This window comes from Callionymus lyra, chromosome 1 (genome assembly GCF_982586985.1).
Source record: "Callionymus lyra chromosome 1, fCalLyr1.hap1.1, whole genome shotgun sequence".
Taxonomy (NCBI): Eukaryota; Metazoa; Chordata; class Actinopteri; order Syngnathiformes; family Callionymidae; genus Callionymus; species Callionymus lyra.
The window spans coordinates 43,830,233-43,855,815 of NC_141818.1; the positions used below are offsets into that span (position 1 = coordinate 43,830,233).

The 25,583-nt window shown below is 41.3% G+C and overlaps 4 protein-coding genes across 4 annotated transcripts; 2 read left to right on the top strand and 2 right to left on the bottom strand.

Moving 5' to 3' along the window:
- The first annotated feature begins 1,020 nt into the window (after nt 1-1,020).
- Nucleotides 1,021-6,325, top strand: LOC148089669 (fascin-like). Its single transcript, XM_087809159.1, has 5 exons — nt 1,021-1,892; nt 2,869-3,025; nt 4,044-4,165; nt 4,228-4,398; nt 5,411-6,325. The coding sequence occupies exons 1-5, from the start codon at nt 1,076-1,078 to the stop codon at nt 5,614-5,616; spliced, it is 1,473 nt and encodes a 490-aa protein (XP_087665285.1). The 5' UTR covers nt 1,021-1,075; the 3' UTR covers nt 5,617-6,325.
- Nucleotides 6,326-7,710: 1,385 nt separating this feature from the next.
- On the top strand, nt 7,711-12,187 carry plk1 (polo-like kinase 1 (Drosophila)). Its single transcript, XM_087809429.1, has 11 exons — nt 7,711-8,397; nt 8,742-8,910; nt 9,045-9,189; nt 9,252-9,345; nt 9,714-9,939; nt 10,019-10,058; nt 10,374-10,468; nt 10,924-11,001; nt 11,059-11,213; nt 11,454-11,636; nt 11,708-12,187. The coding sequence occupies exons 1-11, from the start codon at nt 8,041-8,043 to the stop codon at nt 11,900-11,902; spliced, it is 1,737 nt and encodes a 578-aa protein (XP_087665555.1). The 5' UTR covers nt 7,711-8,040; the 3' UTR covers nt 11,903-12,187.
- Nucleotides 12,188-14,185: 1,998 nt separating this feature from the next.
- On the bottom strand, nt 14,186-19,681 carry palb2 (partner and localizer of BRCA2). Its single transcript, XM_087809417.1, has 13 exons — nt 19,655-19,681; nt 19,237-19,330; nt 19,110-19,169; nt 18,718-18,880; nt 17,464-18,621; nt 16,272-17,068; nt 16,061-16,207; nt 15,913-15,995; nt 15,092-15,244; nt 14,916-15,032; nt 14,744-14,831; nt 14,501-14,655; nt 14,186-14,444 (listed from the first exon to the last, which is right to left on the bottom strand). Exons 2-13 carry the CDS (start codon nt 19,309-19,311, stop codon nt 14,240-14,242), a joined length of 3,201 nt encoding a protein of 1,066 aa, XP_087665543.1. The 5' UTR covers nt 19,312-19,330; nt 19,655-19,681; the 3' UTR covers nt 14,186-14,239.
- A 1,638-nt stretch (nt 19,682-21,319) lies between these two features.
- Nucleotides 21,320-25,583, bottom strand: LOC148089672 (retinol dehydrogenase 8-like). Its single transcript, XM_087809184.1, has 6 exons — nt 25,467-25,583; nt 23,597-23,758; nt 23,348-23,527; nt 23,173-23,266; nt 21,619-21,802; nt 21,320-21,549 (listed from the first exon to the last, which is right to left on the bottom strand). Exons 1-6 carry the CDS (start codon nt 25,570-25,572, stop codon nt 21,322-21,324), a joined length of 954 nt encoding a protein of 317 aa, XP_087665310.1. The 5' UTR covers nt 25,573-25,583; the 3' UTR covers nt 21,320-21,321.

Sequence of the window (25,583 nt, forward strand, 5' to 3'; positions counted from 1 at the left end):
TTTTTACCTTCTCCCAGTACAAGCGCTGCGGAAGCAGGTCCAACGACGGTTTGTCCATGTAAATACGACAGTAACGTTTTTAACCGACTTGACTTCTTCCCTGCAGGACTTCTCACACTTTTCCAGTCCAAGTTCAGTCATGTTTTGTTCAATAACCCAAATCAGCGTGGGGTGTTTTTTTTTTTTAACTCAGATGCTTAAGATACAATTTTTGTTTTTATTATTTACATATCAATTATCAAAAATAAAAACAAGTATGTAAATATTAATATTTATCAATAGCTTCCAGATGTTTTGGGAAGTTTACTCAAAATAAATGTGCGATCATTGGACTCAATCAGATGCACAAAAAACACTCTTTGTTGTCATTGTTCACATCTCAATTAATTATTTTTTTTACATGTAAACTGTATCAAGAATTAGAGAATAACTTCACCCCTCTCTTTCTCTCTCTCCCCTCTCACTCTCTCTCTCTCTCTCTCCATATCCCTCTCTCTCTTTTTATATATAAAATTAATATTCTTATAGATTATTCATTCAAGGAGTGTAATGAAGGTGCACAAATAGAGCCCCACACACAGACATCAATTACACAAACAATTTATTTATGTAGATAGATAGATAGATAGATAGATAGATAGATAGATAGATAGATAGATAGATAGATAGATAGATAGATAGATGGATGGATGGATGGATGGATGGATGGATGGATGGATGGATGGATGGATGGATGGATGGATAGACAGACAGACAGACAGACAGACAGACAGACAGACAGACAGACAGACAGACAGACAGACAGACAGACAGACAGACAGACAGACATATATATATATATTATATAATTAATATTAATTCATGAAGGTGCACAAATAGAGCCACCACTAAGGGAACAGCATCCTCATCCTAAACAGCGTCTCTCTCACTCTCTCACTCTCTCTCTCTCTCTCTCTCTCTCCCTCTCTCTCCCTCTCTCTCTCTCTCTGCCTCACCCGCCCTCGCACACACACCCACATCCACTTTCTCCCTGAGCAAAAGACACACATTTTCTCCTCTCCGTCTGGAAGCCATCATGAGCTCTCCGTGCGAAGACCTGCTGCGGATCCCCCTGGGACTGGTCAACGGCGCGGGCAAGTACCTGACCGCGGAGGCGTTCGGCTTCAAGATCAACGCGTCCGCCAGCAGCCTGAAGAAGAAGCAGACCTGGACCCTGGAGCAGACCGTGGAGGACGGCAGCGTCGTGTTCCTCCAGTCGCACCTGGGCCGCTACCTCGCCGCGGACAAAGACGGCAACGTGACCGCGGACAGCGAGACGCGCGGCCGAGACTGTCGCTTCGCGGTCACGGCGCACGAGGACGGGCGGTGGTCCCTGCAGTCCGAGCCCTACGGACGCTTCTTCACCGGCAGCGAGGACCGCATCACGTGCTTCGCGCAGACCGCCACACCTGCCGAGAGATGGAGCGTGCACCTGGCCGTGCACCCGCAGGTCAACCTCTACTCCATCGCGCGCAAGCGCTTCGCCCACCTGAGCGCGCACGGAGAGGTGTCCACGGACCGCGACGTCCCCTGGGGCGTGGACTCCCTGGTGACCCTGGTGTACCGGGACCAGCGGTACCACCTGGAGGCCTCTGATAACCGCTTCCTGCGCAACGACGGCCAGCTCTCACCCAAGGCGGACAAGGACACCGGGTACGTGCTGGAGTTCCGCTCTGGGAAAGTGGCGTTTCGTGACTGCACCGGGAGATATCTGGCCCCGTCAGGGCCCACGGGAACAATGAAGTCCGGGAAGGTGACCCGATTAGGGAAGGATGAGCTCTTCGGCCTGGAGCGGAGTCATGCCCAAGTCGTCTTGACTGCGGGGAATGAAAGGAACGTGTCCACCAGGCAAGGTGAGGAGCAGAAAAAATCCCTCTGTGAATGTGTGGCCCTCTGATGTGAATCCTCCCTATCATGTGTTTTTCATTACCCTCCTCCTTCTCCCCCTGATGGCCTCTGCAGCAGCGGCTCCACATTTTTTTTCTGCAGTAACTCTACCCCTGTGACTCACTGGCTCTGACACTCATCAATCTTTATTTCCCAGAGCCAACTAGAAAAAGCGTTACAAAACCATTGGAATGCCCTGATTCAATATGAGCATGAAGGTGAAATGATTTGTGTTACACGATTCAGAGTGGGTTTTATTAGGGTTGGTCGTCCTGGTAGAACAATAGTGTTTTCCCTCCACAGAGAGTCATCTTTCATGAAAATAACTTTAAGGATGAAAGTTTTAAAGCAATGATGTCTTAGTTTACTCCTTTGTGGGGTTTTTTAGGGGGGGGGGGTTCTAGTTGTTGCCCCAAATACTGCCTTCCGTTGTATTGGATCATGGGTGTCCAAGCATTTTTTCGGAGTGGGCAGGATTGGATGAGGCAAAAAAGGGTCAATCACTACCTAATACTGTCTTGACCTCACCAGCAGGAAGATACTCGTATTTTTTACGGAAAGTGATTTGATTTGTCCTAACGTTCTGTAACTGGTGACAACAGAATATCTTAACCAAAAGGTTTTTTTTTTAAATAGCAATGAAGCATCATATCATAGAACATCGCTGACAAGGTTTGTCAAACGTAAAGTTGTAATCATGGGAATTCAATTTGCTTTATGGTAAACAATGCTGGTCAGAAAACATAAGACGTGTACCTACTTCTCTCATCTAGGGAGGGAGGGAGTTATGGAAGACTTTATGAGGTCTAAGACAAAAAAAAAAAATTATGCTGTCATCTGGTTTTTGACTCTCAAAAAAAACCATCTCATCATAAACCTCTTATTCAGCCTTCTTGTTCTTTTGGGAGCAACTACTGACAGCTGACCGACCTATTTTTCCAGGCATGGATTTGTCAGCCAATCAAGACGAGGAAGGAGACCAGGAAGTATTCCAGTTGGAACTGAGCCGAGAGGATAGGAAATGTGCGTTCAGAACCGCATCTGGAAAATACTGGAACCTGACCGCGACCGGGGGACTACAGTGCACTGCCTCTACCAAGTAAAACAACACGCCTATCTAATACAACAAGATTGGAATATAGATATATCCAAAAATTAAAGTTACAGTGACAATGGAAACAGTGTATTGATAAAGTTAAGTATAGTATATATATATAAAACTGAAACTCTGGTGATTGCTCCTGATGATAAGGTTCCAGGGTTGGGTCAGTACTTGGGTGACTTAGGTCAGTCTGTCAAACTGAGCCTGAGAAACCTGGGTGTTGTATTTGATAAAGACATGTCTCTTGTTCAACACTGCAGAAAACTGACCAGAAACTGTTTCAACTGAGTAAATATCTCTAAATTTAGGAAAATGTTGTCACAACATGATCTGGAGCTTGTAATCCATGTGTTTGTTTCTTCTCGTCTGGACTATTGTAACAGTTTATTTCATGTCTACACAAGAAGGATCTGTCTCGCCTGCAGTTGATTTAGAACTCTGCAGCGAGAGATCTGAGCCGCTCTAGTAGAAGAACTCACATTTCTCTGATCCTTAAAATTCTTCACTGGCTGCCAGTTTCTTTCAGGATCACCTTTAAAATTCTGGTTCTTACTTTCAGATCTATTCATGGTCAGACCTTCCATCAGTGATCTGATCCAGACTTACACCCCAGCTCGGGCTCTGAGGTCTGTGGATCAGAATATTCTTATGGTTCCTTCCAAACGGTTCAGGACCAGAGAAGAGAAATCCTTCCAGACTGTTGCTCCTAAGCTTTGGAACGATCTTCCTCTCTCTCTTTGCACTTGATGGATCTACTGACTCTTTTAAGAAACATCTTAAGACTTTCTTATTCGTTCAGGCTTTTTCTTGATTTTCTGGAACTCCTGTGTTATTCTCAGAGTTATCTTGATCTTTTAAAGTATATATTTTATTGTGTATTATTTTGATTGTTAAAGCGCTTTGTGACCCTGGTCTGGAAAAGTGCTCTATAAATATAAATTACTTACTTATATATATATATATATATATATATATATATATCTCTCAAGTTAAGTTACACATGTGTCAATCAAAGGTCTTCCAACTCACACTTTGAACTGGAGTGGCGCGAGGGTCGTGTGTGTATCCGAGCAGCTAACGGCAAGTATGTGATGGCCAAGAAAAATGGACAACTCGCTGCCGCCATTGAAAACCAAGGTCAGTTCAACGAGTCATGTTTTGGCGTGAAGATGTTTTCATGATACAAGTCTCGTGTTCAGGCGACGCCGAGCTGTTCCTGATGAAGCTGATCAACCGGCCGCTCATCGTTCTCCGAGGCGAACACGGATTCATCGGAGCTCGCAAGCCGGGACTGGCCACTCTGGATTCCAACAAAGCGTCTTACGATGTTTTCCATCTGGAGTTTAACAATGGGGCTTATTCCTTGAAAGGTGAGTGAGCAGGAACTGCCGTTACTACGGGCCTTTATCAGTGATCGATTGAGTCCAGTGAACAGAGTTGAAATATTTTCTTGATCTCTGATGAGGGCACAGTGTCATGTTGGAACCATATTGAGGTGTTCTTGACATTTCTGAAGACTTTTTCTATCTGACAATGATAAACCATTGACAACAGACAGAAACACATGCGTCACACAATCTTGAAACACACATTTAACATATCTCGCAAACACAAACTCATTCTGCCACAAACACAGATTTGTCAGCGCACTGGGAGCCTTAAACATTTACCCGCACCATCATCAAGGACCCACGACTGTGTGACCTGAAGTGAACCTTGACTTATCTCTGTAGAATGGATTCCACATACAGCCTAAACTCACATTGACCCCCACAGTTAGTTTGACACAGAGCTCCCTGGAGCTCATGATTCGTCCCTCGCCTCTTACTGATGCTTCCCTCCCAGAGCATTGCTTCCTCTGCACTTAAACATTCATGTAGAGAGGCGATATGGAATCTGTCTCCTGGGGATGACATGTTGGCTCCATCAACGACAGGAAGTTGGTGATTAACCTAAATAAATGACTAAAAAATATTTAAAATCAATATTAATCACATTGGGAAAAATGAAACCCCCAAATAAAAAGCATGACTTGAAAGATAGTATTTGAATATTAAGACTAATTAACAGTGAAAGAGACTTAATTCATTCACTTATTCCCTTATGGGGGTTGCTGGGGGGGCTAGAGTGTATCCCAGCTACTTCAGGCCAAAAGGCGAGAGACACCCTGAACAGGATGCCAGTTTGTTGCAGGACACACAAAGAGACACAACCCTTCACACACACACACACTCATTCTTACAGACAATTTCCCAAGTTCCCAATCGACCTCTGTATGTTTTGAAAAACACAACATTATAAAAAAAACTGGTCACACGCAGCGTATTATTGCCCACAATATAACCTTGCCTGAGGTTAAATCAGAATCTCCGTTGTGCTCAGACTCTCAGGGGAACTACTGGAGTGTCGGTGACGACTCATCCGTCTCCTGCAGCAGTGCTACGCCCGTCCAGTTCCTCTTCGAGTTTTGTGACCTCAACAAAATGGCGATCCGAGCCCAGGGGGGCAAGTACCTGAAGGGTGACCACGCTGGTGGACTGAAGGCAAGCGCCGACTCCCTGGATAGCGCCACCCTCTGGGAATACTGAGTGCTGCTATCTAATACAACGGCTGTATGTGTCGGTGCGTTGTGAGTCAGCCTGGATTGAGGTGTGTTGAAGAAGCCACAACGAAGCAAGGGAAGTGTTTTGGAAAGGGTTTTTTCCCCCTCAATCATCATATCCTGCCTTTTTACTGGATTTTTACCGCTGTTCAACTGATATTATCAAGCAAGTATTAATAGTCGTTTTGCGATTGTGGTGTAAACAAATGTGGAATGCTTAAATTCATACCTAGTTTAAGTCCTGCTGTAGCTTTGCTTCAAATGTTAAAAAAAAAAAGAAAGATGGGATGGAAACACCCTAGCTGTAAATAGGGCTTCTTTATTCTCATTTTAGGTCAAATAATCTTAAAAGTGTTTGTCACTTAAGCACAAGTCATTGTCATATATATTTTAGTATCATCAAGCTTCTCATTTGAAACTGGAAAAAAAAGCGAAGGACTCTGAACTACCTTGTTTTTATGCGAACCGTAATTAGCTTGCACAATAATTAAGATGCACAACTGTGAAAAAAATGTCTGATGATCATTTGAAAATTAAAAAGCACATGTTTGTTACATTGAAGTTCTGCCTTATATTCAGATGCTGCTGTTCAGACCCGATGTGAGTGTGTGTTGCGATTGTTGTGGCCTTGCTATCCATTCCTGCCTTTTTACCATGTTGTTCTTTCACCAATAAAATGCATCTCTTAATGGGAATACGATTATTTTTTTTTACTTTAAAAAACAGTACAATATTTTGAATTAAATTGACATAAAGATAAATGACCTGCTTCCTTCAGATGTTATCTTTACTTACTAAAAAAATCTTAATTTTTATAGTTGTACACACTTATCACTGAGGTTTGAAAATGCAATATCTCAGTAACATGCTCATTATTACAGATCATTTCTATCATATCTTTACAAAATCCATTACTCCTATTCTTTCCAAGGGGGATGTGGACCAAAGAACGGACATCTGACGGCACCCTTGAGGATTCACTGAGCCAAAGGAGAACAAAAGGGAGGAAAGTGAGACTGGAGGAAGGAAAAGCTGCTCCACTTTGTTCACAGAGGAAGTGTACAAATGTGTTCCGCCCTCCAAGTTCATCTTCAAAATCCCTGTTTTAATAATAGTCCTGTGAACTGGATGTTGCCATGGTGACGCAGGAAGATGACTCTGCAGATGGCACACTTTCCTATCAGCTATTCACATATATGTACCAGATTGTTTCCAATCCAATATTGGTTTGCTTTATAATCCTTAAAGATTGTATTCAAATTCTGAAATGAATTCCATGAAAGGAATAATCTCTGAGCACAACAGATGTTTTCATTGAATTACAATTTTGCAAATATGAGCCACGAACTGATTACAACCGGAAAAAATAGTGTTTCCCCTCTGGGGATGAATAAACATTTTCTATTTCTTCTATTTCTAAAACGAAAACACTCAAACATCACCGCAACAGCACTGATACACTATAAGTCAAGTCAAGTTCTTTTATTGTCAAATATGCATGTATTAAGACATACAGCATAAATTAAATTGTGGACCTCTCTGACCCACCATGCAACACATTAATACTCAACAACAGACATTAAACACTTAAAACAATTAAAGACTTAAAGAGACATTAATTAAGACATTCAAGAAAATAAATAACCAACAAAATTAAATTAATAATCAACAAACTTAAATAATTAACTAATAAATAGAATATAAACAAAAAAACAAAGAACAGTTAATGCAACGAACGTGACAATATTGTATAACATTTTTAATCTTATTTAAATTGCGCTACTTCTAAAATATTCGAATCGAAATATGTGACACGAGTATTAAACACGTGTTTGTATCTCTCAACAAATAAAACTAAAACTATAAAAGTGTGACTAATAAAAACAGCTGTTAGTTTCCGCTTGACGAACGTCAACTACATTTCCCATCCGCATTTTTTTCCTCCTAAGCTCCACCCACCACGCCGCCTGAGCCAATCATCTCCGGAGTGTTCCAAAGCCGAGCACCCATTGGACCGTTTGCGAACTAACTTTCCCATGATGCACGGCAGAATTTCAAATCGAGCGGACCAATCAGAGGCGACCATTTGGGTTGTCGCAGCATTTAAACTACTAGTTGACTCTGTTGTCAAAAGGAAGCCTCGACATACTGCAGCGAGGAGCATCTGACGACCTTTTAACGTCCCTTTTTCAGGTTACATTTTAAATATTTCGGCAATTTGAGGCACACCTGCTATAGAGTTGATAATAACGATTCGTTTTTTTCCACGTTTAGTTCCGCTTTACTATATTTTAAACGGCTCTTTTCGCACTTTAGCAGATCGAGACAAGACGTGAGAAATCCACCCTCGATTCGTTATTTAACTTTTTACATTATTTTCTAGTCGACTGTCGTGTTGTTAGTCGTTGAAATGAGCGCTGGAACGGCGAAGCCAGAGACCGGTCACGTCGACCCAAAGTCGGCCCCGTTGAAGGAGATCCCTGAGCTCCTGTACGACCCCAGGACCAAGAAGAGATACGCCAGGGGGAAGTTCCTCGGCAAAGGTGGCTTTGCGAAATGCTACGAGATCACCGACATAGAAACGAAGCAGGTTTTTGCCGGAAAGATCGTGCCAAAGTCGCTGATCCTGAAGCAGCACCAGCGGGAGAAAATGACATCCGAACTGGCCATTCACAAGAGCTTCGATCATCCCAACATCGTGGGCTTCCACGGGTTCTTCGAGGACGACGACTTCGTGTTTGTGGTCCTGGAGATCTGCAGGAGAAGGGTGAGTTTGGACCCGAGGACGCGAGCACATTCCTCATGGTCGACGGTTGGTGTGAGGGCCTCTTCCGTTGGTGCTCTTTATAGTGGGATAAAAACCTGAATGAACTTCAGTGAAGTTCCTTCTGAATTAAAACAAAGCCTTTACATAGCAATAGTTAAATCTCATGTTAAATATATTTCTCCTGAACAAGATACATTTTGGTCACCAGGAATCTCCTGTAGATGTTTTGTGAGTCCTTAATCTAAACTAGAGCATTTTACCTCTAAAACAACCTTTCTATTAAAGTGACATTATTCTCATATGGTAGTCAAAACACTGTTAATCCTCTGTTTTTCTTTGTTCAGTCTCTTCTGGAACTGCACAAGAGGCGCAAGGCTGTGACAGAACCAGAGGCTCGCTACTACATGCTGCAGCTGCTCAAGGGGGTCCAGTATGTCCACAACAACCAGGTCATCCACAGGGATCTGAAACTAGGCAATGTGTTCCTGAACGATGAAATGGATATCAAGATTGGTGAGTTCCCGACATGGCCGTGAATGTGTTCTTATCTCTAACACACCGATGACCATCAAGCAATATTCTTAAATGACATATCGTTTATGTATACTAGTCCTGTGGTTTTACATTACATCATATCCTCTCTGCAGGGGATTTTGGTTTGGCGACGAAAGTAGAGTACGACGGCGAGCGAAAGAAGACTTTGTGCGGAACCCCCAACTACATCGCACCCGAGGTTCTGTGCAAAAAGGGTCACAGCTACGAGGTGGACGTCTGGTCGCTTGGCTGCATCCTGTAAGTTCAACTAACTCAAGGGGTTCCACCTAAGTGCTCAAGCTTCTTTTCTCGTTCTCTAGGTACACACTTTTGGTCGGCAAGCCACCCTTCGAAACAAACTGCCTGAAGGAAACTTACAACCGCATCAAGAAAAACAGCTACTCTGTGCCCTGGGTAGGTTGAGATAAGAACTTTTAAATACTATCCTTTGTACTTTCTCTATATTACAGTGGTTGACATTGTAGTCCACAAGTAAGAGCTTCTCGAATTATATTTAATAAATGACAGCAAAGGCGTTAACATTTTATTACGGCTGCTAAAACCTATGTTTGACACTTTATGTGATGATTAACTCTCAAAAACGAGGAACTATAACAATAACATTCTTTACTTTAATTGTTGCTCAAAACATTTCTATTTCACAGTATCACTTTTATTTAAATAATGCAGCTTTTATTGGGTCAGGGGTCAAACTTTGACCAGAACTAGGTCATGTCAGCAAAGCAATGCTCCTCTTGGTAACTCGTGTCTTTACATTTCAGCACATCAACGCCACCGCGTCCAATCTGATCAAGCGCATGCTGCACGCCGAACCGACCCAGCGGCCGACAATCTCTCAACTACTGACGGACGAGTTCTTCACTTCTGGCTATATCCCCACTCGTCTCCCCACCACGTGTCTCACTGTGCCGCCTCGCTTCTCCATCGCCCCGTCAATGGCAGCCGAGCTCGGCCAGAGACGCCCGCTGACTGCCATCAACAACAAGGGTGTGTATTTGGACAACAAGATGAGGGGGAAAAAACAAACTTTTCCGGATGTTGATTTTTGGATTTTTATCCTTTGCAGAAACTGAGAAGATGGACTCCAAAGATGAACCTGCACAAAAGTAAGGAGATGCCCTTTAAAACATTTTTATAACAGTCTTATCTTTAATAATTCTGAGCTCTAACTCGTGTTTTGAAATGGAAGCATGATGAGCCATAAATTTCTTTGTAGACTCGAGATTCATTAGTCCTTCAAAGAAACTAGTTAAACTGGCTCAGACAAGTGTTGTGTGTATGCCTCCCTAACCTTGTAACAACTTCAAGTTCCCCAGAAGAGTCTGGAGGTTTTGTGCCAAATGGACACTTAAATATGTTGCCTGTTTCTTGACCTCTTCATTTACTATAGTCTTGTGTATTTTTCACTTTTTTCCATGAAGGGATGCCGAACCAGTGTGTCACCTGAAAGACCTCCTGCAGCAGCTCAACGTTCTGATCACAGCCAAACCCGCAGAAAAGGCCATAATCCGACAAGGTGGGGGTTCCATTGTCTTTTAAAAGACGATATACAAACTATAGCCATCACGGATGATGACCGTCATCCTCTGAATACTCATCAGAGAAGCAGATGATGGAGTGCATTGATGCTCTTCCCATGATGCAACACTAATCGACTCAAGGACTCATTTATTCCTCGTGCTATTAGTCTGTATAGCTCTGAGTTTGGGGGCAGGAGCAGAGAAGGGATGATGTATTCTATTAATCTTTGTATCCTTTTACGATCTTTGTTCTTCTCGTTGAGCTTTTTATTTGCGCTTTATTCTTGCTTTTATGACACTTTCTGTACCTTGCCTGCTGTGTACTAGAAATCTAATTTCCTGAAGGAGCTCTCAAGAGGGTTTATTAAAGTGAATCTAATCCTAAAGAATTGTCAAGTGGCCTATGGTGCCATTTTGTGTTCAAGCATCCAACTTTCTTCTCCTCTTTCAGAGGAAGCTGAGGATCCTGCTAGCGTTCCTATCTTCTGGATCAGCAAGTGGGTCGACTACTCCGATAAGTACGGATTAGGTAAGAGGATGACGTGACCCTCTTGTTCAAAAGTGTACTAAAATGATTGTCCTCCAGGCTACCAGCTGTGCGACAATAGTGTCGGCGTGCTCTTCAATGACTACACACGACTCATCATGTACGCTGACGGAGACAGCCTGCAGTACATCGACAAAACGTCAGCGGAGTCTTACCTCAGTGTTGCTTCGTACCCCCCCTCGTTGAACAAGAAGGCAAGTACATGCCGGTGTTATCGATTCCTTGATAAGATTTTTTGTTTTAAAAGTCCAGATGAATCAAAAGATGCTCTACAAACCGTTCTAAAGAGCTGAAAAGTACACTTTATTAAATCTCTTGTATTGCAATGCTAGATATATTCACAGCTAAATGACTAACTGTGCCCCATTTATTTCCAAAATGATTAACCTGTTGGGTTTTTAATGGAAACTTGTGTCTCCTCCTTCTCTGCACAGATCACTCTTCTGAAGTATTTCAGGAACTACATGAGCGAGCACCTGCTGAAAGCCGGTGCCAACATGGCACAGCGCGACGGTGACCAGCTGGCGCGGCTGCCGTACCTCTACTTCTGGTTCAGGACCAAGAGCGCCATTGTGCTGCACCTGACAAACGGCACAGTACAGATCAACTTTTTCCAGGTGAGAAAGCCCCACCCATCTTAATGCGTTTTGTGCCAAACGTCCCATCTCACACCCGTGCTCCTCAACAGGACCACACGAAGCTGATCCTCTGCCCGCTATTGTCCGCCGTCACCTACATCGACGAAAAGAGAGAATTCCACACCTACAAGATGTCAATGTTGGAGGAGTTCGGCTGCAGCAAAGAGCTCAACAGTCGCATACGCTACGCGAAGCTAATGGTGGAAAAGCTGCTGCAGTGCAAGCACACTGGCCCCTCCAGCTGAGTGGCCCCTCTGCTCACATCGCACTCTAGAGTCCATGGTATTCTGAAGTTTTCCAGTGACTTCATTGTGGTTGGAAAAAAAGCAAGCTGTGTTTGAATACTTGTTCTTTCCTGAATCTAAATGTTTACGTCTGTCTTCTGAATTTTATGTGTAGTGATCATTTTCATGCCCCTTTTAAACTTTTATAAACTTTCCACTCTTCAGATGTACAAACTTGAACATTATGCTGAATATGTATTGGTTAAATTCTCAACCAGTTTAAATAAAGTCTTGATTAAACTCTTATGGGCTTTCTTTGGTTGTCGTTCGCCTCAAACTTTTGTTTTGTTATTAATAGGACATGAACCTATTAAAAGAGAAGTAATTGCTCTGTTGTAATTGGCATTGAAAAAACAAGTTGCTAGCAATTATAAAATTAACTTCATCTATAGTTGCAAAATCTTTGGTTTGTGCTATTGTCTACCTGAATCTGCCATTATTGATTTGGACCTGGAAATGAAATCCTTTGAACAGTTGGTAACATTGAGGCAATTCAATCGAGCACATTTAGGCGACATGTTTGTTTCGTTACAACACTGTCTCAAACTGCTCTGTAGCCACACGTCAATCTTTTCTTGTGCTTTTCACATCCAAATCTTATAATGCAGAATCCTCTCAGTGAAACTTGTTTCGGACAGTTCACCTCTCAGATTTTTTTTTTTTTTTTAACTTTTTGTGGTGGCTGAATTGAAAAGTCTACTTTTCAACAATGTACGAGATTCAAGACCAACTGTCCAGGTAGGCATTTAACTGATTGGTTAACTGGTTGATTAACTGTACTAATACCTCAGCCACTGACAGTTGAGTTGGGGAAGGCAATGGGTTATTTTTCAAAGTAGAATGAAGAACGGAATCCTTGTAATTGTATCTCTATGCTATGGGAACATGCCTCCCGAGCTCTGAACTCAATTCTAGTGGTGGGTCGAGGAGGCGTCATGAAGGGCTTCAACACAGCAACACTGTAGTTTATTGGGAGGAAACTCTATAATTCTTGTTTTGAAACACAAATGCGATCCTTTTAGCAGAAACATCCTGTTGACAGATGTTACACACAGTTTCGTGCATCAACGTCAGTTCGAGACAGTTCCGGTATCGGTCACGTGACTTTCTTAAAGCGCTACAGACAAGGGGGTTGCTGTATGAGCTCGACACACACAACCACCCATCACTACTCAATTCAGCCCACTGACTCTTCTGAATGCTAGTACACAACCAAACCAGCTTTCGGTCAAACAACTGTGCTCTCAATAAGAAACCAGGTTTAATAACAATAGGTTTGGACTCAGCCTTCCAGAACATGGTTCCCAGATCCTACCTACAGACTGATGCATACGTTAGGACTTCTTCCATCCTGCTCCATAATGTTTCTTATTGATGTTGTATCATATCATTCAATGATCAGGATGTGACTGTCTTAGTGCTAGCTATCGGACTTCGGACCTGACCGAAATGCTTCTGTAGTTCGAGATATTGAAACAAGCTTTGTCTTTCAGTGCGAGGTTTCAGTCCACAAAACTAAGTAATCCGTTGATTTCCTTGAAAAACAAACCAACAACCTATTATGTGACAAAGACAGTGGCCATTAGATTGATTTGTTAATTGTTAACATGTATTATTTTGCATTACAAAATGATGTTGTTTGGAGTGGAAATTTATCAAAGCTCAAAAATGAACCTCAAGATTTGTCCGATGTGTAATGTCATTATCTTTTTGTTATATTTGTTGGCCTTTTTGTCATTTTGTAAATTTAATTCAGGAACAGGTATCAAAGTAAAGCTATTTGTATCAGTAACAGTTTTTTTTTTTTTTTTTAAACGATACCCAGCCCTAGACTGTCTGAATATGTATTTTTATGTTTTTTCCTCACGTGATTCTTTCCCTTTTTTACAAGACCAAGTTTTGCTTTTACTTTACATGCAATAAACATGATTCTGAGTCAGTCGACGTTATCTTCTAAATCAAATCACTTAATAAGTAATTGGCCGTTCATAGTATGAACTAAAAAACATGTAGGATGAAGTATCCCTGTAAATATTTATTTGTAAATTTTGTTTTCATTGAATGTGTTACATGGAGTCAACCAAGTAAAACTCTATTTTAGATCTAAAAAGTGTTTTATCTTTATTTTCACTAATCAACCACAGCAACATATACCACATCTTGTCGATGAAACAGATTTATTAACAGTAAAACACTTTTTTAAAATATAACATTGCCTAAGGAGAGTAGAAACAGCAGCAAGGATAAAACTTCTCACTCAAACAACTGTTAAACAGTGAAGCTGATAAAAGGAGACTCTCACGAGGAGCAGTGAAGAGTGACGTCTCCAGAGGGCTGAGCCGTGATCAGCATGTCTCCGCCCCAGCGAGCCAACGACCAGCCGCTGTCTGGCCCGGGACAGGACACGGCACGGGCGGTAGTGTTCTGGAACTCCCAGACGCAAACGCAACCGCTCTGACTGAGAGCGACTACTCTGGCCTGGCTGACGTCTGCCTCGCACAACCTGGACAGACATTCAAAGTCAACTCATTGTGACATTACTATAATTCAGAGCCTCACCTGCCGAACCAGCTTTTAGGGGGGTAGAGGGAGGAAACCAGGGCAGACTTTCCACTGAGAGGATTGATGGCAAGCAAAGTGAACAGAACCTTCTTCTCTTCATCCATCTCGACTGAGCTGAGGTAGTGGTGTTGCAGGAGCACCAACAGAAGGCCCTGGTGAGATGGAAATCATCTTGGAGTTTGTATAACAAGTTCATCATTATGGCATCAGTATCCTGAGATTCATTCATGGGAGGTTTACATTTGCAGAGTATCCTCTAAGACAAGCTCCATGAACTACTCCATCTCCAAGTAGGAGCCTTCTTAGTAGTTGTCCAGTCGTCAAATTCCTGTAAAATATCAGCGAATAGCAAATAATCATTTGGTATAATGGAAGTGAAATGCTTTTACACTCTTTTAAAATGTGCTCCCACCAGATAAAGAGCTGCCCTGCTTCATCAGAACCAATCAGAGCATCAGGAAGTCCGTCCACCGCAGCGAGAACTCGGACACACGCACCAGCAGACACGAGAGTCTCAGACTTCTGCGACCTGAAATACATCACACTTTGAGAAAGTTGTTGGTGAGAAGTACTGTTGCTCTACGGTACCTGTGAGCATCGTCAGACAGCGTGAAGACCTGCAGCTCGGAACCGAAGCTACTTGGAGAAGATATGACGACTCTGGACTCTGGGACAGCCACCGCAGTGTCCACAGGCCCGACGTGCAGAAGGACGTCTGCGAGTTGGAGGCAGGACAACATCCTGGACACGAATATTGGTTGAGAATGTTAGGATCAGGGTATTTCAGGTATATCAGGGTACAATTTCCTCTCCTGAGGGATCAATAAAGTTTTACCTTACCTTACCTTATTGTTAAGGGTTAAAATGATATTGATGTAAAACAGGTAACTTTAAGACAGTGCTAATGCTTACACTGAGCTTAAAGAAGGCAACACTTTGCAAACTTTGTCTGAGGTTTGTTGGATTTTTGTTGGATTTCATTCAAAGATCAATTTTGGTATGAAATTATTTTCATTGTTATTGATTTTTTTCCTGTTCTGTTCTGCCAGTATTAATTAGAAGTTAAATTGTGCGAGTGAGACATTCATTCATTCATTCTTTTTTCTTTTGCCACTTATTCCCTCATGGGCGTGGCGGGGGGCTGGAGCCCATCCCAGTTCCTTCGGGCGAAAGGCAGGGGACAGCCTGGATGGGATATCAGTCTGTTGCAGGGCACACAAAGACACACAACCACTCACACAAACACACACACTCATACCTATGTCCATAGTGGAGACAGTGATTATTTAAACACAAGCACCAAGTTCAGCATTGCTTTTCGGTCGAGTTCAATAATTGTTTCCAGAACAATTATTCTAAGTCAAGATGACACAAATATCATCCGAGTTAGATATGTGGTCCATTTTTACCGGACTTCTCTGATCTCCAGCTCTCCCAGAGTCACACACATCAGTCCTTTAGAGCCAGGGACGGGGAACACGTTGATCACAGGCTGAAAACAATCAGGGAATGGACTTCAATGTGGGTCCTGGAAGCAACCATGCATTACAAACTGACCTCATTAAAGTTCCACGTATGAGTTGGAGTCCATTCAGTGTGCGAGGTCAAACTCCACAAAAACACCGCCCACTTTCCTGCTGCTGCAACATGGATCCGGCCGTCAGCGACGTCTGGACAACAAACATCCACCAGAGGCGTTCCTGTCTGAGAAGAAATATGAAAAAAGGTCATAACTGAAAAAGAAAATGTAAGAAAAATACAGAAGTACCTTCAGTGTGAGAGTCTTGTGTGTGAGGGTGTCCCAGGTGCTACATGAGGTATATGGTTCGTATCTCTGTGGCTCAACTGTGATCCGAGTTGGTGTTAAAATCTGGACGGAAGGTGAAAAAGAAGGAAGGAGCACCGGGGGTGAGAGGGCCAGGGTGGAGGGGCTGTGAGGGGAAGGCAGGGTGAGGAAGGGGGGAGCAGGCGAGGAGGTGAGGGGGGCAGTGGGCATGTCACAGAGAGGAGTGAATCCAATAGTGGGAAGAATCAGACTGGAATTTGGCGCAGAGGGCTCAGCTGGGTGCGTCAGTGAGGGGCTCATTAGCAGCTGCATCTGGACATTTTGGAGTCGACCATTAGCTGAAGAGGGCGATTTATTGGCTTCTTCTTCTGGGCTCCGGGAAGGTTCCAGCAAGTCTTTCTGGGAGTCTGCAGGTGTGGTTTCATCTTGGACTCTCAAACAAACGTGTCTCTTGTCATCAGGAAGGTCAACATTTATGCTGGTTGTGAGGGGATTTGACAGAGGAAGAGGTGATATTGAATCAGGGAGATGAACAGGAGAGCGGCGGGAAGCAGTTAAAGACATTGATGTGAAGTCTTCTGCATTCAATCCCAGTGACACTTGCTTCAGCTTTTGAAGCTTAAGCGACGCAAACTGATCGTCAGGGAGATAGAAATCCTGCTGAAGGTCAAACTTCTCCATGTTGTTGATGAGCGTGTGGGGCAGGAAAGAGGGTAGTGGGAACCGAGATGATTGGGTGGACAGTGTATTTGAAAGAAGGATCGGCTGAAGGTTCTCATCTGTCAAAGCAGGTAAAAATAGCAAGAACTATGATATTCATGTATTCTGAAGTCCCACATATACTGTGATTCATTACGTCTTCCTTAAGATCACATAATAACGTCAGAAATGTCTGTCTAATACAGTACTAGAACGGTCTGCCTGATATTAACTTCATGCTCATGACTTCATAACACACAGCATACAATTAAATCAATAAAACAATTATCAAGTCAAACAGCAGGTACTGTGAAGCCTCACAGCAATTTCTAATTCGTCAGGTGAGTGAGTCTCCAAAGCCAATAACAGATTTAACTACAGAACACCATATCAAAAAAACATCTGTTCTGAAAGATTACAGTGAAAAATTCTGTTTTAAAATGATTTTGCTGACAAAGAAAATTAAAGATCTTACTTGATTTCAACGGTGTGGAGGTCTGGCTGATGGTCTTCAAAAACAATGGATAGACGTTTTCTGTTGACCTCTGCTTGGAATCAATGACTATGAACGGAGATCCTTGAAATGAAACATCATCTTGTGGAATGATGACTGGGCTAAGTGTCGCAGGGTCGTAGTGAGATGAGGAGGACTGGTTGCTTGAAGTGTGATTGGACGATGGATTGAGGTCTTGTGTAGAAGGGTATCCATGCGGAGAGTATCTCGAAGATGAAGGCTTCCTTCCACCTCTCCCCCTCTTTCGTCTCCCCCTTTTTGATTTGCAAACTGTACTGGATGAGAATCTATCACCAGAGTCTTGAGTTTTACCGCCGAGGTCCATGAATGTCTCAGCAACAGGGTCACTCATATCCAGACAGGATTCCGTCTGTGTTTTTTTGTTTGCCTTTTGGATCCTAGAACAATCTCCTCTTGCTCCGCGGGCTCTACGAGGTCGGCCCACACTCAGCTGTGAGAGCAAGACGGCCTGCATGTCCGGTTGGCTGTTAGATAACGACATTCGTCTCGTGGTTCGGACATAGTATTCCACTGGGAACATGAGTCCTTCCACCATAGTACAGGAGTCCATTAGACTTGTCCCTTTTTCTCTTTCCATAATTATCTGTCCTTTTTTTGGTTCAATGTTTGTTTGTTGAATGATTTCATTTTTCTTCTGCTCATCCAGCTTTTCTTCGGCATGTGATAATTCCTGCCGATCATTTTCTTTTAGAGCTTCAGAGATTTCCAATTCGCTCCTCCCCGTCTCATCAATTAGCTCATCTTTCTTCTTAACATCTACAATCTCCCCCTGTTGGTTCCAATGTGGGAGCAGCAGAGATTGCGAATGCAAAATCAAGTCCTCACTTTCATTTATAATCTCCACTCCATGTAACGTATCACCCGTGTCATCCTCTTGAGTCAGCCTTGGACATTCCTGGCTGTTGCACGTACTTCCACTTGACTCAGCAATCCTCTTTTCCAAGCGGAGCCGACTTCGCCGCGACCTGAGACGGAGGGCGGGGCTGGATCTATAGTTACAGGCGGCGTCTTGGTCGACTTCTGCCGTGGACGGAGAGGAGGCGTCAATTGGAAGCTGGAATCTGATAATTGGTCTGCAATCATCCGTTGCAGATCGGTCTGATGAAACATAATTGACATTTAACTCGACAGGAAGTGCTGCAGAAAAGTAAATCTGTCATTTTACCATAACATCATATTCTGAAAGATGAATACCTTTGTCATTCTGGGGGTCACGTGCATCATTGCTGGTGTCTTTGGTCAATGTGGAAACATTTGGAGGCAGACAAGACACATCTGGTTCCTTGTGGACTTGCTGGGTCTGCTCAGCTAACTTGCTCCTCACATGCTTGCGGGCTGCAACCAAACGCTCGGCTCGCTGTGAACCGTGTACAAAATGTAAGTAAGTAAGTTATTTATATTTATAGAGCGCTTTTCCAGACCAGGGTCACAAAGCGCTTAAACAATCAAAATAAAACTCACTTAAATATATACTTAAAAGGTCAAGATAACAAGAGAATAACACAGGAGTTCCAGAAAATCAAGGAAAAACCTGCACGAAAAAAGTATGCGATAAAATGATATTTCTTTGAGAACATTGTTCCTACCTGTAGTCTCTGTGCTGTCCTCAGATACTCTTTTTGTAAAAGAGCCAACTTTTTCTTTAGCTGAAAATAGAAGTTGAATTTAGTGCGAATATAGATCCAGAATGGTGCCATTACAGACACACTTTACCTTTTCTTTGTCCTCACAGTGCAACGTAGATTTTATTTTCTCCTTGTAATGCAGGAAATCGCATACATTTTCCATCACGCTCGTCCAGTCCGAACTAAAGGCACATAATCACAGTAAATAAATGGAAAAACTACATACAAACAGCAGCACTTGTTACTAAACGTTGTAATTATAGCATTTATAACCGTTAGAACATCTATGGTGTCGAAAATGTTAATCGTTTCACAAAAAATGTAACCAAAACATAATAAAATAAATAGAGATGTACAAATCCTTAATGACTTATATTATATTAAGTTTATGTAACTTAACGTAGACTATGAGTCTTTGTTATATTACGATATATTCCATTTGTATTGACTTAATCTCGTTTCATTTCGTAGAAATTATTTGTATTTTCTGGCAGTTAAAGACTTACGGTCGGAGTTTGTTTTGAAGATCGACAGCTCTGCGATCGATTCACTTCCACTTTCCCGCTAGGCTCGCTAAGACACAGCTAGTAGAGCGTAGAGCACTCGATCACCCGAAAAGAATTAGACAAAAACAATTGTTTGTTGTTTTTAATTTCCAAGAACCTTGTTCTCAGTTTCGATAACATTTGTAAAATAAATGAATAAAAACAAAAGGTATATATTACTCTATTTTAAACTATACAAACTTTGTTTTTCATCATTTAACATATTAGCAAACATTCGTGTTTTTTTTTTTGCGTTAATTTTCTATTCTTTTACCAAAATTATTTTCACACCAATTCATACTGCCTGAAATGGACGATACTTCGTTATAATTGTTTGTTTTGGGGTGTTTTATTCAACACGGTAGTTTAAGTCATGAAAACTATAATCATGCGTGTTCTTCCAAACGTCCACTAGGTTGTGCTAGAGTGTTACTTACCCAACGAGTCCGTCAGAAGAAACGTCTGTTCTGACCGCTTCTGTTTTCATCTTCGAACTTGACGTCATCTTATGCGAAGTAGTAGTAATACGTTTACTACAAGTGTTTTCAAATGGTAAATAATTCCTTTAACATTCCTAATTATTTGATAAAGACGTTCTATAAATATTCTATATATAGCTGTGCTGAATACAATTATTTTTATAAACAGACTATTAGCCTGGCCCCGTGTAAAAGACATAAAACAAATTAAATATTCCGAATTTTTGTTTTGTGCCAAGCAACACGTTTTATAAAACGTGAAAAGACGTTGTTATGGATAAAGGGAAGTAAGTCAACAATCATATTTAATATAGATAAAGATAAATAAATGGGTTGAAGAAAAAATAATTGTAACTTTTTGATTTTCCTACATTTCTAGTGTTTTAAAGATCAACTTAATATTAAGTCTATCTATTAAAATAATTTCATAAATTCAATTCAAAGAATGTACAGGTCAGCGTTAGAAAAACCAATTGAAACGTAAACATTTGACCAAGAGAAACAGATACAGTAACATCTATTTCACTGTGTTTCGTTTGACAATACGATTGATTTATAAATATATAGAACATTAAAAAGTCTCATCTCTAACATTTGCAATGCATTTAAAAACACATTAGTAGTTGCTTTTCTTATATTACTACTTTTATTTTCACATGAAAAAATATATAGTGCACTGTTAGTTAAGATTATTTGTCATGACGCCTAATGCCCTTGTATTTTGCAGATATTTCTAAGTGTGCAAGAATTCTGAGGTAGTGTGTCAGTCAAAGAGATGTTGACTGTTTTACTGTGGAATAATCAGTTTTGTACTTTTCTTACACAAATCACCACAATTTTATCTTTATAGTATTGGAGAAATCTATCCTAATAAAAGTAATTTGTGTTGTTGAAAATGAAAGTGACATTATTAATGTACAGGAATTTTCTTCTCAACCTTTGTCACTATTTGCCCTTTTTAATAATCCTATTTTAATATTTATGTTGTATTAATAAAAATATATATAGTCATACTCTGATCAATTCTAAACAAACGCTATATAGAGAATATAAATAGAAGGTATATGTACGCAGAACATGTATTTTGAGTAAAAGAAGAATTCTCTATGAAATTACAACAGAACATTTAATTCCATCTAGTCTTCATTCTCAGTTGGGTGAGACTGTCCTGCTCCTCAGACATCCACACGTGAGATACTTCATGGCAGTCATGCTGACGTGCATTAGTGGTCCCAGGTTGAAGAGCATGTGGTAGAAGGCGTGGACAGACAGGCCTCCGGTTTCATCAGCGTACTTCAATGCTACGATGGGCGTGTACAGAGGGTTTGTTAGGTTCCGAAAACGTGGGCTGCTGGATTCAATCACCTTCTTCGTGCACTGTAGGTGGTAGCATATTAAAAGTCAAGAAATGGAGAAATACAAAACAGTTCTGGTTGGTGAACCTACCCTGGCTATGTCGTCTGGTGTTTGTCCGAGTGTCTCAAAGATGTCCACCGAGGAAGGAAGGTAGACGTTCTTGAAGTAGTGCACTGTGTCAGGGTCTGCTCCAGGGTACTCCTTCTGTCTGACATCCTGAATCATCTTCGCTTCAAATTCCGTGTGAACTGGACCCGGCTCAATTAAGGAGAGTCTGATGAGTGAAAGCATGTGAATAGTGATGAACACAGTTAAATTGAACTTATCACACTCAACACACACCTTTAATTCAAAAGACATCCTAGCTTTGAATCACTTCATAAGATATAATCCATCTCGTAAGTAAGTAAGTACTTTTTATTTATATAAAGCTTTTCTAGACCAGGGTCACAAAGCGCTTGAACAATCAAAACAATACTCAATAAAATATATACTTAAAAGATCAAGACACATAAGACAAACACAGGAGTCTCAGAAAATCAAGGAAAAGCCTGAACAAATAAAAATGTCTTAAGATGTTTCTTGAAGGAGTCAGTAGATCATCAAACACAGAGAAAGATCGTTCCAAAGCTTAGGAGCAACAACAAAAAAATCTAAAGTAGAAAATACAAATACTATCCATGAGAAAGATATTTATTGCTGTAACTAGTGGTTGGACCTTTCTACATTTGACCTGCTCTGGAGGGCAAAGCAAGTTGTTTCTAGTCACCACTTTAAAGTATGACAGAGATTTATCACATTGTTAGGATGTTTCAAATAAAGGAGACCCACTTGACCCGACACCTTTGACTCACAGGTTGATGCTGCTCTTCACCTGCTTCTGTAAATTCTGGGTCACGAGAAAAAAAAGCGGTGTAGGCAAGAACACAGTTTAGTTTAGCTTAGTCTGTCCAAACACCTTCAATAAATGGGAAAAACAAAAAAATATCAACTTACAAACAAGCCAGTTGAGAATATTTGGACATCTTGAAAGATCAACTGATTGGTGCATTTAACAAGAAACACAACATCTTGGGATATTACTAATTTAATTCATTGATATATTATCTGTCAGTTGAGGTGGAGCTACCTTCTCATGGTTGCCTCTCTGTATTGTGGGCAGGTCCAATAAGATATCCCAGGAGGAGGCGCGGGACACTTTAATATATTCTAGAAGATCAGTAGGATTTTTGGAGAAATTAAGCGAGGCTTTTCTTCAAGAAATGGACTTCGATTGGTATCATTTACTTATATTTTATTCAGCACCATTGCTGTCAAACTCTGGACATTGGCCAGCAGAGCAAATATATTTGGCCGTGGTTATGACACCCATGCTCTTCATGGTGCTGCCTTGAGTTACATGGTCTTTGTTTTGTTTTCCACCGAAACCAATAACAGCCTCAAGGGGTCAAAGTATAAATAATGTTCTCATTAAACTCTACTGTCATGTGGCACAACTTGACTCACAGAATGCATACAGTGGAAAAGGCATGTGGTTAAAATAATTAAATATAATGATCTCTAGAATGATGTCAGGGTTTCGCCCATCAGTGTTCATTGAGAGTGAAAGAGTGCAACAATGATGGTTTCAACTAGAACACTCACGTGACATTGAACTTGAGAAGTTGTACCGCCAAACACTCACAGAATCCTTCCATGGCGAACTTGGAGGCTGCATATACGTCATTAAACACAACTCCTAGTGCAGGAAGAAAAAAAAATTATTAACCCTATTGTGGTCGGACTAACAAGTCTATATTGAGATATGTCACTAGCTCACCTTGCAGTCCCATGACACTACTGACAACGATTATATGTCCTCCTTTCCTCTTCTTCATATCAGGCATCACCTCCTTGATCATCCGGATCACTCCGAAGAAGTTGGTTTCAAACACTTTCTTCATTTCATCAATGGGGATGCTTTCTAGCGGACCCACCAGACCGATTCCTGCATTGTTGACTATTGGTGGCACAACAAAAAGAGACGCATGTTTGTTTCTCAAGTGATATCAGAGTGAGATTCACTCACTGAGGACGTCGATGTGACGATCCTTGATGCCGTTGATGCACTGTTTGACCGACTCGTCGCTGCAAACGTCCAGCACAGCCAAGGACAAGGTTTTCTCGTACGTATCCCCGGCAGCTTCCACCAGTTTGTCTTTGCGTTTCAAATCCCGCATTGTTGCAATGACTGTTGACAAACAAATAAAAATTAAACACACTGTTACTAACATGATTTCCATGAGGTCGGTTTTTGCAGTAAACCGGAAGATTGTGGAGCTCATGGTTTTATTTAGTTGCTTATGAAGTAGCTCCTCTTTGTCATCGTACATATAAATCTACATGTTCAAAGTATAAATAGATAGATAGATAGATTTATTGATCCCTCAGGAGGTCTCCAAATTGAAAATGACTGTGATTTTGTAGAAAAAACATACTGCTAGAGCCATGTGCAAGTCCCATATTTCAATTTTAGGAAGTTCTAATACCTTCTTTTAAAGCTTTTTAAACCTTCTTTAGGAAATTGGATCAGAGCTTTGCACCAACTTGTATAAGTGGTCGGCCTCCATTATTTCCATGCTTGCAACTTTTGGCCTTGTGATGCGTTATGCCTCCAGGCTGCTGTTACTATATGTGTAATTAGGCAACATGCCTAAGCACTGTAGAGAGACAGCAGCTCTGTTTTAATGTGTCGTCACAGGAAGCCAATACAATACGAATATTTTTTTGATTAAGACATTCATTGGAGACCTTTTTAAATGTCTTCTTTCCCTGCCATGTCATTGTTAGAGTCACTTGCAGACTATCATATAAAGAACATGTGTATAATTAATGTGAGTCCTGCTGCACCCCAACTCTGATTACTTGATAGCAGATCAGGATCTTTCTTTTGCAGACCCGTCGTTAAGTCTTCCATTCATTTTTAATGATAGGTCATAATAACAGGTCTCATTGTGTATTCAAAAAGTGGATTTATCGCGCTGCTAAAACCTAGTCAAGTGGTTTGTTGCAGTTGTTCTTGCAGCCCAGTTATGTTCCTTGTTGAACCTGTTTCATCCTGTCTTTGTGTATATTTCTTTGTTAAAGGAATGAAGGAATGGAGGGGAAGAAGAGTCAAGGTTACAGAGTACAAGGATGGAGTCATAATGAAGTTAATGTCAAGTAATCACATAGAAAACTAGGATGTTAGCTAATGAAAGTACAAAATCATCATTCAGTCAAATAAAATAACTTGTAAGTTAGATGATGTATGTGTCAAAGTGTATCAAGTCAATACCCAAACATGAGTATATCGTTATGTACGTTACGGCTAAGAATAGTCGAGCAAAGTCAACTTTAGAAAGACTTAAAAGGGACCTGAACTGTGCTGTTTACATGTCAGCATTAGCTGCTCCAGAATTAGCACCGTCCACTGTGAGTGACCACAGCTTAAGTTGGATTGAGCAATAGATCTGGGTCTTTATCATAGTAAAGCGGTTACGTGGGCAACTTCAACTCCTCTTTGTGTTTTTCTCCCATTCTATGACAAAATATACTTTAATTTAAATATAAAATTATTATTGCATTATTTTAATATAACATTCTTCATCATTTAAATGATATAAAACCATGTTTAAAGTATGTAAGTCTTTGATGGACAGGACAGTAATGGAAAGAAGACTGATTGTCCCTATGACATTGTATTATGTGTGTCCTCTTTAAGTGAAGGACAGGAGGACCACATCAGTGCTTCTGCATCCTCAAAATATTTCCTCATTTGATGTAAATATATTAATGTGATGAACTAAATCGTTAAAACAACTTAAAGAGCAATCACTGACAAATGTTACCATCATATCAAGACTCCCGACGAAATTAAACTTTTTTCGTTGCCGGTCTGATAACTTTCTTTAACTCACCATGGTATTGCTGCTGTGGATCCTTGGCCAGCATCACAGCCATCCTGAGCCCGATCCCGGAGGAACAGCCAGTGATCAGCACCACTTTCTGACCCGGCTTGGACATGTTTCCTCTGT

Bases quoted from the DNA above. Each gene is read 5' to 3' on its own strand.
- LOC148089672 (XM_087809184.1), bottom strand. From the start codon at position 25,572: ATGTCCAAGCCGGGTCAGAAAGTGGTGCTGATCACTGGCTGTTCCTCC. The intron at 23,528-23,596 runs GTGAGTGAATCT...TGCCACCAATAG, and splicing joins TCGTCACATCGACGTCCTCA to TCAACAATGCAGGAATCGGT. The intron at 23,267-23,347 runs GTGAGCTAGTGA...TTCCTGCACTAG, and splicing joins TAGTGTCATGGGACTGCAAG to GAGTTGTGTTTAATGACGTA.
- palb2 (XM_087809417.1), bottom strand. From the start codon at position 19,311: ATGGAAAATGTATGCGATTTCCTGCATTACAAGGAGAAAATAAAATCT. The intron at 15,996-16,060 runs GTCAGTTTGTAA...GATTGTTTTCAG, and splicing joins ATACGTGGAACTTTAATGAG to CCTGTGATCAACGTGTTCCC. The intron at 14,656-14,743 runs GTAAACCTCCCA...CCATCTCACCAG, and splicing joins TTAGAGGATACTCTGCAAAT to GGCCTTCTGTTGGTGCTCCT.
- LOC148089669 (XM_087809159.1), top strand. From the start codon at position 1,076: ATGAGCTCTCCGTGCGAAGACCTGCTGCGGATCCCCCTGGGACTGGTC. The intron at 3,026-4,043 runs GTAAAACAACAC...TGTCAATCAAAG, and splicing joins CAGTGCACTGCCTCTACCAA to GTCTTCCAACTCACACTTTG. The intron at 4,166-4,227 runs GTCAGTTCAACG...TCTCGTGTTCAG, and splicing joins TGCCGCCATTGAAAACCAAG to GCGACGCCGAGCTGTTCCTG.
- plk1 (XM_087809429.1), top strand. From the start codon at position 8,041: ATGAGCGCTGGAACGGCGAAGCCAGAGACCGGTCACGTCGACCCAAAG. The intron at 9,940-10,018 runs GTGTGTATTTGG...TATCCTTTGCAG, and splicing joins GACTGCCATCAACAACAAGG to AAACTGAGAAGATGGACTCC. The intron at 11,002-11,058 runs GTAAGAGGATGA...ATTGTCCTCCAG, and splicing joins CTCCGATAAGTACGGATTAG to GCTACCAGCTGTGCGACAAT.